At 25.5% G+C, this 16,541-nt stretch overlaps 2 protein-coding genes across 2 annotated transcripts; one reads left to right on the top strand and one right to left on the bottom strand.

Annotated features, from left to right (window-relative positions):
* Window positions 1–8,986: 8,986 nt before the first annotated feature.
* Window positions 8,987–9,193, top strand: CLUP02_02903 (alcohol dehydrogenase GroES-like domain-containing protein; the record flags this gene model as incomplete). Its single annotated transcript, XM_049281931.1, has 1 exon — window positions 8,987–9,193. A coding segment is annotated over one exon (207 nt), but the record flags the coding sequence as incomplete, so codon positions are not given.
* Window positions 9,194–13,217: 4,024 nt separating this feature from the next.
* Window positions 13,218–13,445, bottom strand: CLUP02_02902 (uncharacterized protein; the record flags this gene model as incomplete). Its single annotated transcript, XM_049281930.1, has 1 exon — window positions 13,218–13,445. A coding segment is annotated over one exon (228 nt), but the record flags the coding sequence as incomplete, so codon positions are not given.
* Between the last annotated feature and the right edge of the window lie 3,096 nt (window positions 13,446–16,541).

The raw sequence follows: 16,541 nt of genomic DNA, 5'->3' as shown, positions 1-16,541 counted from the left end.
AGCTAGCTTATATAAGTAGGATGCGATTAGCTATAATTAGAGTTATCTCGAGGTCTTACTATTAAACCTTCTCTCGCTTTATATTTAAATATTATATTAAAGTTATATAACTATATTAAATAGACTACCCCCCGAGCTTATTAATATTATTTTTAACAATTATAATTATTTAATATAAATACGCATTTTATAGTACTCCTAAGGGTTTTAAAAAGCCTTTAGACTACGGATTTATTAGTATAACATTTTATTAAAACGCTATTTTACTACTTAATAAGTAGTTATTTATTATTATAATAATACCGTAGTATTTTATATAATTAAAGTATTAGTATATACTAAGATAAATATTTAGGCCCCATAGTTCGCTATTATACTAACTAATATATTCTTAATATAGTTTATATCGAAGCTTTTATAAATTCTAAGTTAGTTTACTACTAGCCTATCCCTATTTACCGTCGCCGTTCTTAAGTAAAGAGAGGAACTCGTTATATCTATTCTAAGTATAATAAGTATAATAGAATAGTACTTAAATAAGTTATTTATTTTAAATATTATAACGTATTTAAGAAAATTAATAAAAGATTAGCTATTATTAAGTAGCTAACTTATGCCTTTTTATATTATTTTTATTACTAATTTAAACGCTATTATTAAGCAAATTTTTAAAAAGCCGGTACTAAGGGTAGTTTTAAAAAACGTATATAACCGTACCCCGCTCTCTTATATAATATAATACCCGCTTATATATAACTTAACTATTTAATTACTTTTTTAATAATAAACCGATTTTGATAATAAGATAGCCCCCAAGAACTACGCGGACTACTTTTTAAAATACTATTATTAAAATAGCCTATTCCGCTTTATTATATATTTCTTTAAACTTAAAGTATAATATAACTTATAATATTTCTTTTACTTAGCTCTTTTAGCTCTCTTAACGTCTTTTTTAAAAAGGTCTAGCTCTAATAAAGGCGTTTTAATTTAAAAGCTAATTTAACGTAAGGTTAATCTAAACGGTATAGTACGGGTAATAGATATTAATATTAATAAACCGCCGCTCCTTTTTAAGTTAGTAATAATATTATATTTGGTAATAAAATATCTATTTATTATTCGAAGCGCTAATATAAATATTTAAGATAAGTATAGCTAGACGGCCTTAATTTAGTTATTATTAAAAAACTACTTAGTACGTAAAATAATAATATTACTCCTAGAGCGCGGGGTAAAGTTATAGCTATACTCTTTTAAAAATATTATATAAAATATAACGTTCCGGACGTATTAAAAGCTCGTAATGTTATTTTTACGTTACGAAAATATATTCAAACTATTTTATCTCTTTTATAAGTATTATAACTCTTATTTAGTAAAGGACTAAATAAAGGTCAACTTCCTAGCCTTAATTCCTTAGGAATCCGAAATATTAGTATAAATATCTAATAATAATATTAAAAATATTCGAAAGGGAAATGTTTTCTTTCTGAGCTTATATTTTAATTTAACTCTAATACCTAAGGGCTATTATAGCTTTTAAAGTTAAAAATAATAAAATATAGCTTAGTAATAAGATCGTTATTTAAGGGCTTTATAATATAATTAGAGTTAGGTTTATAAATAATAACTAAACCTTTATAAAAATAAGGGTAAGAAAAGGATTAGGTTAAGGGAGGGGGATTAGGGGGTTGACCCCTTTTTTACTTAATTATTATATAAATTTAATAATATTAATAAATAATTAAGATTTTAGATTTATTATTATAAATAAAAGTATATTACTAAGTAAATATAATTAGCTATACTAGACTTAGAAAGAAGCTTTATTACTTAGCTATGTAATAGTTTATTTATAATAGGTTACTTATTAATAAACGTTAACTTTACTTTTTATTATTAGTTATTAGTTTAAATAAACCGGAATTTATAATTACGAACGCAGGATATTAATAATATATCGTAAAGACTTATATAAGAACTCGTAGTATTTTAGGGATAGTAGTATTAAGTAAAAAAAATAAAGTACGTAATTATTAAATTAAAGGGCGCTTTTAGTTTTTAATATTATATAGCCCCGATAGCCCTATAAAGTTATTATAGCTAGCTAGTTAAGGCTCTTTTTTTAGTTATAGGTTATATATATATAAATCCGGACTTAGCTCTAACTATATAAACTAATTAACTACTTAATAAATCGGTCTAAGTTACGGAATCTACTTATTACTCTTAAAGCGAGCCTAGATACGAAACTAGAGCTTATAAATCTTAACTTTTTTAACGTCGATTTTAACCTAAATATAGAATAGTAGGGACGAGGGTATAATAATACCTAGGTTTAATATTAATATTATATTTTATTATAAAACGAGGAAGTTAGTAGAAGATATATAAAAAAAGAAGTAGCTTATTATATTTTAGTATAATACTTAAAAAAAGTCGTATTAAGATATTAAATAAAACGGGTAGGTTTTATAATAAGTAGTATTATATAATAATAATAAGTAGTACTACGTTTATAATATAGCGATATATTCTTAGTTTTATTTGCGAGTTTTTAATTACTAATAAATAATAAGAGAATACGGGCTACGTAGCTTATAGTTAATACTTTAAAAAATATTAATAAGTTTATAAAATAAGAACTCCGAATTTTATAAGCGACCGATTCTTTATATAAGGGACTTCGGGGTTAATTAAACCGGGATTAAGGGTCGGTAAGTACGAAATAACGCGTATTTTAGTATATTTTAAGGGAATAGCCGATTTATTTAATAATTCGTATTTCTAAATAAGCTTAATATATTAGTAAATAAAGTAAAAGCTTTTAGAGTATATAATAGTATATAGTAGGCCGTAGTCGAGATTAGGGTACGTAAACTAAAATATTCTTATTTATAGTTTTATTATTACCTATTACTATTACTACGTCTACTTTAGTAAAAGAGATATATACGAGATATTCTATATAACTTAGTTATTAACTAGTTTTTCTAACTAAAAGTTATATAACCGTTTCTTTCCTATATTACTAATCTTTTACTAAGCTAAGTAACCCTTTTGATCGTACGCTTTGACTATATTAGTAATGCCCTATATAACGTTATATCGTCTCGATTATAATTAAATAGCCTTAGCTATTTAACTTAGTACGATGCTTTAGGGGAGAGATAAGAAGCAGAGAGAATCGAGCGTTTTTATTAAGTTTAATACCCTTAATTTAGTAAACATAGATAAAAAGAGAGAAAAAAAATAGTAGCTAATATAAGTTAGTGCACTTATACTTAAGTACGTGCCGTTATACCCTTAGAGCTTTTAGAAGGTTTTTTTATAGCTAGACGACTAACCGCCACGGGATCTAGAAACATTCTAACCCCGGACCCTAGTCCTCCTATATAGTATTTAAATTAAGTCTTAATTATAATACCGTCTCTTTTTTATTCGTTTGCCTCGAGTGTTACAAAGAGGTGGGTAACCGTAAGGCCTTAAGGATAGGTGTCTTTTTTAATTAACTATACCCTAGTCTCTATTTATTATAATATATTTATTATAACTAAAGTATCCCTTAGGTATACTACCTTACCTACCCTTCTAAGCTTACCCCTTTTAATTATCGTATTTCCCTATATTTTTTATTTATATCGAGCTCTAGTAGTTACGTAACTATATTATTTAATTTGCGGCTTACCTATTTATTATCTTACGAATAGGCGCTTAGTATTAGCGTCCCCGTAACCTACTCCGCGGTATTAAATAAGCCGCGGCGCTAATAAATTTTTTATTACCCTATTTAGCCCGCGCTAGCTAGTTATAAACTTATAATAGCGACGGTAAGTAGTATATCCTTACTTTTTTATAATCTATCTTAGCTAGACGCTCTTATTAATAGCTTATATACCCTTATTTAATACTAAGATTATAAAAAGATCCTATAGTTAAGTAACTTCTATGGCCTCGTAGGGTTATATAATACTAAATTAAATTTCTATAATAACTAATAAAAGTATTAATACGTCGTTTTTATAAAAATAGAACTATATACCGGATATACGTAACGTACTTTAATAAATAACTTTTATAGCTTTATTATTATTATATTCCGTCCGAAATACTTCTATTTACTATAGCTAAAAATAAGCTCGAGCGTTATTTTTATTAATTTTAAGCTCTTCGTATCCGCTATAAGCTATTAATTTAGTTAGAAGTCGTTAGTATTTTAATTTTAAATATTATTTTAATAAAAAATACCCTACTCTCCGTAACTAATACGCGTTCTTTTTAATAAGTATACGCTTTTAAAAGTATTACCGTTTTTAAAAACTTCTTTTAATATTTATTTAATAACTAAAAAAAAAATACGTAAGCCTTCCTTAATAATAGCCTATAAGTAAGTTATATTTCGTACCTCCACTTTTTTTATAATAAGCTAAGACGGCTAAAAGCGCTCGATCTTTATATACAATATTACGAATACTTATAAGTTAATAATAAAATAAAGTAGCGTAGCTCGGATCGCCGTAACTATCGTATCCAATTTAATAAGTTTATTAAAAAGGTTAGTAATAGTTTTAAAATATAAAACTAAAGAGATCCTAGTAATTCGTATATTTATATAAGGACTTTTAACGACGCCTCTTTTTATATTAAGCTATGTATTATAAAAGAGCTAAGTATATCTTACCTCGTTTTTTTACTTAGCCCGAAGCGCTCGCTAGTAATTTCTTTTATTATCTTATTAGCGTATTAGTTATACTAGGCTTATAAGAACGTAATAAAAACCGCGCAAGTCGGTAGTTTAAACTATTAAGTATAGGCTAGATTTAAAAAAGAATATAAATAAGATATACCGAACTAGCTTTTTAAAACCGGTAGTATTATTTTCTAAAAGTAATAGCTACTAAAATAGAGGCTATAATAAGATATAGAGTAGAGAAAGTAGAACGACCGTAACGATAATATTTAATATACTTTATTCCGTTATATAAATATAGTTATAAACGTCCGAATTAGAAGCTAAATTACTAAACGGCTTATTAAATACGAGATCTAAAATAACGTTAAGTATAAAGTACTGCGCTTTTAGACCGAAGTCGAATTCTTTATCTTAAGAAGTATATATATTAATTATTAATATAAGTTAAAGAATACTCTTATCGATTTTAGCTTTAAGGTCGACGATATTTTTATTAAAATACTTTATTATAATCGTTAGTAATTTATACGAATTAACTTATAATATATATAAGAAAATAACTTATCCCTCTTGCTATTTAAAACCGGAGTTTAGTATATATTATATCGTTTTTAGTAAATAGTACGTTATCGTTTCTTAAATCTAGTTATATTACGTTATATTAGTCTAAACGCGTATACTTAATATATATACTAAGTATATACTTTATAAAGTCCGGGTTACTCGTTATAATATTATTTAAACCGACGTAAATAAGAAATCCTATACGAAGAGTTAGCGAGCGTTATAAACGATATTAAAAATAGTTATAAGTACTATATTTAAAGCTAACCTCGTAAAACCTAAAGTATATACTATTATTATATATAGTATATAAAAGCTACTAAAAAGAGAATCTAATAAAGGGAGGGCTAGGGATATATTATAATCGTAAATATTAATAAAAAATAAGCGTAATAGTATATAAAAACGGCCCTTATATAAAAATAGTTATAAGAGCGGTAATATTTATAATAAAAGTAAGCTAATTATACTAACTACGTAAGCCCTTAGTAAGTAGCTTTAGTTAATAAATAATAAGAGTAAGGACGGTAGGGCCGTAGTTATTCCTCCGTTTTTAATATATACTAAGAAGCCTACGGATAGGGTAGTCTAGGGAAGAGGCCTTAAATAATTCTTAAAAAAGGCTATATACTATATAGTATACTTCATAGGGCCTATAATACGCTTTATAAAATAAATATAAGTTATAATATCGTAATAAATACGATTATAAGTAGTTCTAAGTATCCTTACCTAAATCGACCCCTTTATAATATGATTAATACGGGTTTAATAAAGCGAAATATAATACTATAAAATATAGCTCTTTATACTACGGGGATAGTTTAAATTTTTTTAATTTTATATATAGCGTAAATATTAAGTAGTAAAGTTAATAGCTTAAGAAGCTAAATTAGGTAGCTATATACTAGACCTATATTACTATTTTTAAATTTTATATAAAGCCGTATAAGTATAAAAAGATATCGTGCTAACGCCTATATATTATTAAGCTAATATAAAAACTTTAATACTCGTCTCGCTATAATAATAAGCTATTATTTATTAAGACCTCTTAATAACTTATAAATAAACGTAAACTAGACCCTATTTACGTACTTTTTACTTATTATAACTCGTCTACTTTAATATTTATATAATAAGTATAACGAAGCGTATTACTTTCTACGGCCTTAGGCTATATAAAGTATAAAGTCCCGCAGCTTTATATTCGTTATTTATATTATTAATAATAGTTTACTAAATAAGTTATAAACACTTACCTAGATTAGGCTACTAAGCTACTTATAATAGCTCGTATATATTTATAAGCTTTAGGTTTTAGTTAAGTACTTAAATTATTTATTTAATATTAACAATAACTTATATATAATAAATAAAAAAGAACTTTATTAGGGTATATTAGTAGCGCGATTTAAAGTAGAAATAATCCGTTTATAAGATAATAAACTACTACTAGCTAGTTCTCTAAGCCCCGAAAAGACTATAATTACTAAGTATCGTATTAGCGCTATTATTAACTAAGTTCGATATAGTTAGGATATAAATAATATAAATATTAAATACTAAGTAAAATTAGAGATCGTTATAATACTCTCCCGTTTTATTAAGAGCTAGAGCCTAGACGACTTTATAAATATATATAAAAAGATTATAAGCGAGTTACTAACGTTATATATAATTAATATTTCGAAGCTCTAGGCCTAGTTTATATTATAAACTAAAATCGCTCGTACGAACTTAATAAATAATAATAAAGTAATATTAACCATTTCTATTAGCTTTTTATTAAATAACGTCCTTACTATAATACTTATTAATATTAAAAAGTAATAGAAAATACTATTCGTCCTACTAGTAAAACGCGTTAAAAAGTTAGAAAAGTCCCTATATTAAGATCTCTATATAATATAGCTAGTTTCTTTTAGGTTTATATATAGTAATAGTAAATAATAATAAAAAGAATTAAATAAGCTAGGGTAAGCTAGTATAAATATTATTAACTATTTCTATTTAAATGCGGACTAGGTATTACTATAGGGCCTAGGCCCGCTCTTTAATTAGAAATTATTATTAGGCCCTTTAGATCCCGTTACTAACTAAGTAAAAATAAAACGAGAATTAGAAACGGGTTTATATAGTACGGGAGGTTCTTAAGCGATATTGAAAAATATAAATATATATATTTATTAAAAATAGGGCATAGCTCTAGGAGTTAATTACGTATAACTAAGTTAAAATACGTAATAAAGGGTGATTTTTAGCGCTTATTAATATTATATAGTATCCGTAAGTTTAGTTAATAAATACTTCTTTAGATAGAAATAGTATTATAATATGCGCCGTATTTAAATAACGAGGTTTAGTAAAGAGCGGGGTACGCTTAGCTTAAAGAGCTAAAAGTTAAAATAAGGTTTTTTCTTAGTAGCCTCTTTAAAAGACTTATATTATAACTATTTTTATACTCGATTATTTTTTTAATTATTATAAAATAAAAGATTTAGCTTATATTAAGCTAGCTAACGCTTTATAATACCGGTTTATAACCTTAAGCCCTATTAAAAATAATAAAAACCTACTTTAATATTTTTATAGTTATTATTATTATAAATCTAAATATACGCTAAAGCTCTAAGTATAAGTCGTTATTATCCTTAGTAGTACTATATAGGGGCCGTATTGTTTTTTATTACTAATTAAGGTTAGAAAGGGCTCTGGGCTAGTTTATTTTCTACCCCTATTTTAATAGAGTAAAGATAATTATTTTTGAGCGTTATATTTAGGATATTAATATATATATCGGAATACGGTAGCTATAGTTTTATAATTAAGGATAGTCGTATTAATTAAAGCGTTTATTTCGACGTATACGAGGCATATGATATACCCTATTATCTTTTTAATAATTATTACTCGAGCTACTTACTATACTAACTAGCTAGGCTACGCGTGCTTTAATAATATATATTAACGTAATTAATTAATTATATTAGTAAAAGAAAGCCTATATCGTTTAGTAATATATGCGCGTATAACTATAGCTCTCGCTACGTTTTAAAGTTTTAAACCTCTTATAAATAAGGATTAAGAATCGTATTATTATTTTATATAGATAACTATTTTAAATATCGATACTTTTTAATATTTAGTAATATTACTTAATCTTTTTTAGCTAGCCGTAACTATGCGCGTAGTTATTTATTATAATACGCCTTTCGAAATAATACTTTAAAATATTACTAAGCTAATTATCCTAAAAGAAATGAATATCGTTATATAAGTAACTACGGCGGCCGTATATAAATCTAATTTATATATTTATTATAGCTATATAAGTAGTGCGGTACCGTGGGCTATAAGCTACGAGGCCGTTAGCTATATTTCGGAGATTAGTAACGCCGTATCCTCTTTTATTATTTAAGACTATATTATTATTCTTAATACCGTATCTAAGGATTATTTAGAGATAGTACCGAGGTCGAAGGAATACTTTAGTTTTAGGAATAGTAAAATAGGTCTTAGTAGGCTTTAAGGTTAGAGTAATCTTATTAAATAGACCTACCGTACGTAATAAATAATATACTAATTACGAGACGTATAGCTAAATACGCGAGGGTCTTTTTTACTAAAGCTAACCTAATCCCTATCCCGTTAACTTATAAAACCGCTAACTTAATAATTAAGCGTAACTATTTAACTATTTTAAATATTTTTATAATAAAATAGGCTATTATTAATTATACTAAATTCGAACCTAGCGATTTTATTACTATTTTCGGGGCGGGTCCCGTTAGGCTATTATTTATTTACTTAGCTATTTTATATAGAGCGTTTAAGGTCTACGTCGTTAATTATATAAAAGAACGCCTTGCTCTTACCGCTTCTATTAGCGCTATCTTAATTAACTTTATTAATAAAGACCCCGTTACTTAGATTCTAGCTTACGAGCCGGACGGGGTTATATATATTATAAACTATATTAATATAGAGGTATTAAACTCGAGCTTTAAAATAAATAAGAGTATTATTATATAATAAATAATTAAAGTAGTGCATTTTAAGGGAAGTATAAACTAATTAGGTATATATAGTTTATAAAACGATTTACTTAGTATACTATATAGTAATAATATCTTACTTACGATTTCTTTTCCTATTTTATCCTTTTTTATTAAGGGCTTAAGTTTCTAAATAGGAGCCGTTAATCCTAAGCCGTACGCTCCGTAGCTAATTAACTTTATTAATAATAATAAAGCCTACCTAAGCTTTATAATTAGCATAGTTATTAATATTAAGGACGTACTAAAGTATTATAAACGCTTTAATAAAAAAAAGGAAACTAAAGTAGCTATCCGCTTTTTAAAATAGGATAACTTAATTATATAAGGTTTTTAATTTATATATAAAAAAAACTATAGTAGTTTAAGTAATACGTACGAATTCCTCCCTATATCTTAGCTCGGAGTTTTAAAATTATATTTTAATATAATAAAAGTATATATATTATAACGATTTATAAGGTATTTTTTTAGCGATTTAGAAGTTTATTTAAAGCTTATTTAAACGTTTATATATTTATTTTTAAGCCTTTTTATTTAAGCTAGGTAGACTTTATAAACTAAAAAGCGAGTTTAGTAATATTATATTAAAGTATTTTATACTTAATTTAACTAATAAAATAGTATAATAAATAAGCGCCTTTAGTATCCGTATAAATATATTTAATAATTAGATTAGGTAGTTACGATATTATATATAGAATATATTAAGACCTTTTACTAAAGTTAAAGAGTAAATAGATATAATTTACTTAATAAAAGAGGAAGTAAAGGATAAGTATTATAAAATAGAATTACGTAACGGAGCGAGGGAGTAATAGTAAATATTTTAATAATAAACTTACTTATTAAGCCTAATATTAATAGTTTATTTTACGGCTTAACTAGCTAAATATGCCTTAGGGGCTATGAGAGTTAGTTAACGAGTCTATTTTTATAAGCTTATAAAAGTAAAATAACTAAGTTTAAGTATTATAAGCCGCTAGATAATAAGGCGCTATGTATTAGTATTTATAAGGGCATATAGGGTCTTTATACTAAACTTACTCTACTTTAACTAGGGGACTAAATTTATTATTAAATAGATTAGGGTCCTAGCTTATATTATTTAAGTTTAAAGAGTGCTCTACGAGCTAGGCTTCGTAGCGGCCGTATATATAGGCTATATTTAGAAACTATATATATAAGTATCGGTAGCTTATAGTTTTTTATATACTCTTATTTATATTATTTGTTACTAAGTTCTTACTTAATTTAAGCACTTTTTATTTACGAGATTAAAATATATATATAATATCTTATTTTTTACTTTTTTCCTTTAGCGATAGTAAGATATCTAATTAGGGTAGTAGGGCTAGGACTGCCTCGACGGCTACGCTTATAAATAGTATTAGTATTTATAAGATCTATACCCCTAGCCTTACCTACGATAGTATATTATCTAAGTTTATTATAATACCGTTAGTACTAGAGCCTACGGTCTTATTGTGCGAAATTTAATAAGCTATTAATAATATATTATAGCTCGTGAAGCGATTTAGATTTAAAATAGTAAAAACGCTAATAACTCCTTATATTAAAAAGGCGCTTTTTATAGATAAGAAATTACTTCGATTACCGTACTTAATATACGTAAACGAATTCTCTTATATAATTATAAAGTTCTATTCTAAACTAATCTATAACTTAACTTTAGTACTACTATTATAATAGCTCTAGAACGAGCTACTTAACGTCTTATTATTAATAAATAAGACGTAAAACTATAAACTTAACTTTAAACCCGCCTTAAGGACTAATATAGCCCTATTCTATATAATTACTATCGATATTTCAAGTATAAATAATAAAGATAATATCGAGCTTATTACGTTATATAGCGGGCTATTTAATAAGCGGCGCAGTTTTAATATACTTATTACGTAATTTAGCTTTCTTAAGTTAAAAAAGTATAATAAACTAACTAAGGCTACCCTAAATATTAGCTAAGATTTATATAAAAAAAACGGCTATATTACTAATATTTTTAAATACCTCGTACTTTATATAAAGAGCGAATAGCGGCGTACTATAGAGGCCTTTTTTTTAAAAAAAGAGGAGGACCTAGTTATCGCTCTAGTTAAGACTTATAAAGCAAAAAACGACCGCTTTTTTATATTATAAAATTAATAATAATAGTTTTAAAACTTATTACGGCGCTTTTTAATAAACGCTATGGAATATATAATTAAAAATAAGCTTATAAAAATAAAAAAAGGACCGTATAGTAAGTTTATATTCTAAGCCCTAGGTCCGAAGGACTAGGATATAAGCGAGTATTTATTTACTAATTTTTAATTAGTACTATCTTTTTTATATTATATTCGGACTTCTTCTCTATTTTTATATAACCTAAGTAAATAAGAAAACCTAAATACGTACGTCTCTAAGTATAGTTCTCTTACTAATATTTTTAAGTTAATATTACGAGTAAGTTCTATACTATTAAAATATCCGTTACGGGGCGTTATATTACGGCCCCGTAAGTAAAAAGGACGCTAAGCTTATACTATTAAAACTAACTATATAAACCGTCCTACCCTCGCACCTATCTCCGTAATAATATATAACCTTAGGATATAATAAAAAAATAAATATAAATAATAAAACTAAAGTATTTAGGTTATTTTTATATTAAAGTCTAGACTTTAGGGCCCGCTCTATTATTACGTCGTCCGTACGAGCTTTAAAAGCCGGTAGGGTCTTAATAAAGTCTTCTATATCTCCCTTTTTAATTAATAATATTATAATATAATCTTTAGTATTAGCCCTTTTTATTAATATAGGTAAGAGGGGTAATAAGTTAGAGTATACCCTATTCTTATCGTCCCGTAACGTAAATTGAGTACCGTAGTTATATTTAATAAATTAAAATAGATCTTTTTAAATATAAGACTTTTTAAATACGTTAAGTACCTTAGGTATAATATTACTTTACGCCCGGGCTACCTCGTAGGCTATACGCTATTTAATAGCTTTTATTATTATTTTATATTAAAAGAGAACGCTATTATTATAAGTCGTACCCCTTAAGTTATTAAAGTTACTAAGTATAAGGTTTTTATTTTTTATAACCTCTTTAATTATCCTAGCTTTATATATAATAAGAGATCTTATTAAATTAGTTAGTTATAAAAGGCTATATCTATTTATAAAGAGTTTTAAAGTGAGATTTATAAGGTATTAGGACCTATATCTAAGCTCATATATAAAAAAAACTTATAAATACTTATAACGAGAGTATTACCCTCGGCTACGGAGTTTTTTTAAAAAGTTAATATAAGTTTAGTTATTTAATTATATATATATAAGCCTTACTAACTATATCGCTCCGCTAGCTTATAAAATAAATGAAACGATTATATAACTAAGACTTTAAAAACGGTAGCGATCCCTTAGTAAATATTTATATTATAATTATAATTAATAAACTTATTAACGCTCTACTTAGTATATATATATAAAACTTCCCTTAAGATCGGTCTCTACTATATACTAAACTATATAATAAGTAGTCTATTCCTATTTTTAACTATATAACGCTAGCTATATAGGGCGGTAATATAGCCCGTAACTCGGATAGTAAATACCTCTATAATAGAGAATAAGAGCGTACTAACGAATACCCTTTAGATATAAATAAAAAACTCTTTTTATTCGTTATTACCTCGCGATACCGATTTTAGAAGCGCTTTAAGCTAAAGCCTTATATTATAAAACCTCGTAATAAAATAGTTTAGTAGTTTAGTCCTAGCCTATATAGGGAGTATATATAATATAACGCCGTTATATATACTTTTTATATTATTAATCCGTATAATAAAAGGCTTTACCCCTTAGTTATTACTATTTATAATAAGCTAAGTAAAAATAATAATAATACGGGCTATATTAATTAGTAATAAGAATAATAATATAGCTTTAGCTACGCTTATATTTAGCGTATTTAAAATAAAAAACCCGTCGGCTTTTATTATTATAATCGTTTTTAAATTACGGGCGTTAAGGCTATAGCTAACCTTTATTAATATAAATTCTCTATAAGCTTTAAAAGTAAAAAGTTCTTTAAAAGTAGCTATAAAGTTAGGTTACTTACGTAAGAATTTAATAATCGTTTTAATATATAAGTTAAGGTAAATCGTTATAATAACGAAAGCTATTATATTTTAAAAAGAAATAGTTAGTAAGTAGTAGTTTAATATAATTAATATATAATAAATATAAAAAAGAGCGTACGATTAAAATAGAAGTTTTAAAATCTTAGGGTTAGCTTAGTAATATTATTAACTATAAGGCCTAGGTAATATTAATATAACGGAGTTCGGTTAAATAATATACGTATTAATAATATATACTTTAGTTTAAATAAAAAGCCTTAGCTCGTTTATAATATAGCGGGATATTTATAACTAATAGTTCGTAATAACTATCCTTTTTCGTATCCTAAACTTCGTTAACTAAAAGCGACGTATTAAAGTTTATAATAAAGGAGTTAATATTCGAAATAATATTAATAAAAAAAGTATAATATAGCTAGGGACTAGCTTAATAATAAAAATACGTATGAAAGGAAACTTAAAAAGATAACTTAATTCTAAGTTTAGTAGCGGTTATTTTAAGTATTTTTATATTTTATAAAATAAACCTACTTTTTATATTAGTTACTTATTATTTAGCCTTCGTTAATTATTATAGTTTTATTATTTAAGCGAGGAGGGTATAGTATACGTTATAAAACGGTTTTTATCACGTTAGTTGATAAAGTTAATTTCAGCTTATTAGCTTATATACCTCCCTATATCTAAATCGAAGTAGCGGCTATACTAAGTATAGAGTAACTATTAGCTCTATTTTTAAATACGGGCGAAAAGTAATTATAGGATCCTATTTCTATTTTATTTCGATTTACTTATAGTTATAGCTTACTTTTACTGTACGATATAACTTATATATATATTTTAAAACTAATCTAAAAACTATAAAAAATAGTATAGGCCGTAATATATATATTATTTTTATTCTTTTCTTATTTCTTTACTATAACTAGTATTTACCCTAGTACTTTAACTTATAACGCTAACTATAAATATTATAAGATTTATTAAATATTATTATAAGCTTCTATAGCTAGCCGCGGATTAGCTACGAGCCGTTATAAAGTATATTATTCGAGGTTATATAGGCCCCGAGTAAGAACTCGCTTTATAATTAAAAATCTTTAAAATAGTTACGAATATATAGCGAATAATATTATTATTAATTAATTAGGAAAGAGAGGGCCGTATTATTACCGATTAAGCTATGTTTTTTTTATTATAAGTATTTAATAATATAGCTTTAATACGTAGTAGTTATAAAAAGAGAGTATAGCGGTAGTAAGCTCTATGTACTTAGTTATTAAATAAGGATAATTTATTATATAAGAATACGACCGTTTTATTTATAATAATAGTAGCTAATATACTTTTTATAATATATTCATAAAAATAGAACGTATAACGCTATTATTAAGAGTTAGTAGAATTGAGAATAGGTTTTTTATTATCGTTTATATAGTATATTTTATATTATAAGCTTCCTTAGTTAATTAAGGATAAAAGACCTAAGACCTAAATAGGAATATAATATCCCTTATATTATATAATTAAACGTAGTCTAGTATTAGACGGTACTATATATTATATTACGTTCTGGGGCCCCTCTTATTAAGAGGTCTTCGGATAGACGTATCTTAACTATTTCCTATAGTATATAATATAAAATTTGATGCTTATTTATACTACGCTAAGCTAGGATACTAGCTTACCTAGTCTTACGACTACTCTTATAATACTATTCGAGCTAATACTATTATAGCTAATACCGTTTTTATAGTTACGTACTAAAAGCTAGTTAATAAGTTACTAATTAAGATTATATATATAAACTTAAGGCACGTAATAAGTTAGAAATATACCCGCTATTATATTAAATCTACTTTTTTAAATACTATTATAAGGCCCTTTTTTATTTTTAAGTATACTCTTTTTAGTTTTAAAATAAGAAGTTTATAAGCTAACTAGTTTGTGGATAGTAAATCTAAAATAAGGACGGCGACTTAATATAACGGTAGTTAGGGTAAAGCGCTATAAGCGACCTTAGTTAATACTTAAAAAACTAAGCAAAGGTCGTTAGTTTTATTAATATAGTCGTTCTAAACGTTAAAAGTTAGGGTAGCTAGTTAAAAAAGTAGGGTAGATAGTTATATTTAAAAAATGCTTTATTAAATAGTCCCGCTAAATATAGGCACTAGATCGGGCCCTACTTAAGAAAAGTATAGATTTTTAGTATATACCCCACCCCGGGCTAAAAGCTATTTACTAAGCCTCTTTTATGTTTTATATTTTTTATTAACTTTTAGCCTTTAGTCTCTATTTATGAATCTAAATCCGGTACCTTAGTTACTTTATATTTTTATTATTTAGTTTAGATTTAGTTTAGACCCTAGTTATTAAAAGCTAATTACTAGCCGTTTACTTATTTAAAAACTATAAGTATAATATTTTTTATTAACCCTTATTATAACGCTTACTAAGTAATTATCTAAGAAATAGAAATATTTATTTTCTTAAAAAGTAAATAGTAGGGCCTTAATATTATTATATAATAAATAAACCTCCGTTATTTTAAATTATAAACTTAGAATAAATAAGACGAGGTCGATATAAAAATAAGTAAGGAGGTCTTTTTTTAATTAAATTTAGGAGTTTTCTTAATAAGTTAGGTTTTTAGCTCTACCCTATTACTAAGATATTATTAACCGTATATTAATATTACTATATAGCGGTATTATTAATAAACTTCTAATAATACTAAGTAACGGTTTCTTTATATTTCTTTTATATCCCGTTAATAATTATTTTAATATTACTAAGTAGCGGTTCTATATTCTATATCTTTTTTATATCCCGTTAATAATCGTTCTTAATATTACTAAGCATCGGTTCTATATCTCCTTTATATCTTATTAAATATATATTCTTAACGTTACCGGGTATCGGTTTTATATTCTTTTTATTTTTTATTAATAACTATTTTAATAATGTTATTAAGATACTTTTCCTCGAGTAATATAAGTAGCGAAATTCGGACTCTATAACCTCCTCGTAGTATTACTTAAGAACCTATCCTTATTAATAATAAAG

Source organism: Colletotrichum lupini, chromosome 2 (assembly GCF_023278565.1).
Source record: "Colletotrichum lupini chromosome 2, complete sequence".
In the NCBI taxonomy this organism is placed as follows: domain Eukaryota; kingdom Fungi; phylum Ascomycota; class Sordariomycetes; order Glomerellales; family Glomerellaceae; genus Colletotrichum; species Colletotrichum lupini.
The sequence above is the reverse complement of the archived record's forward strand: the minus strand, read 5'-3'. Positions and strand labels throughout refer to the sequence as shown.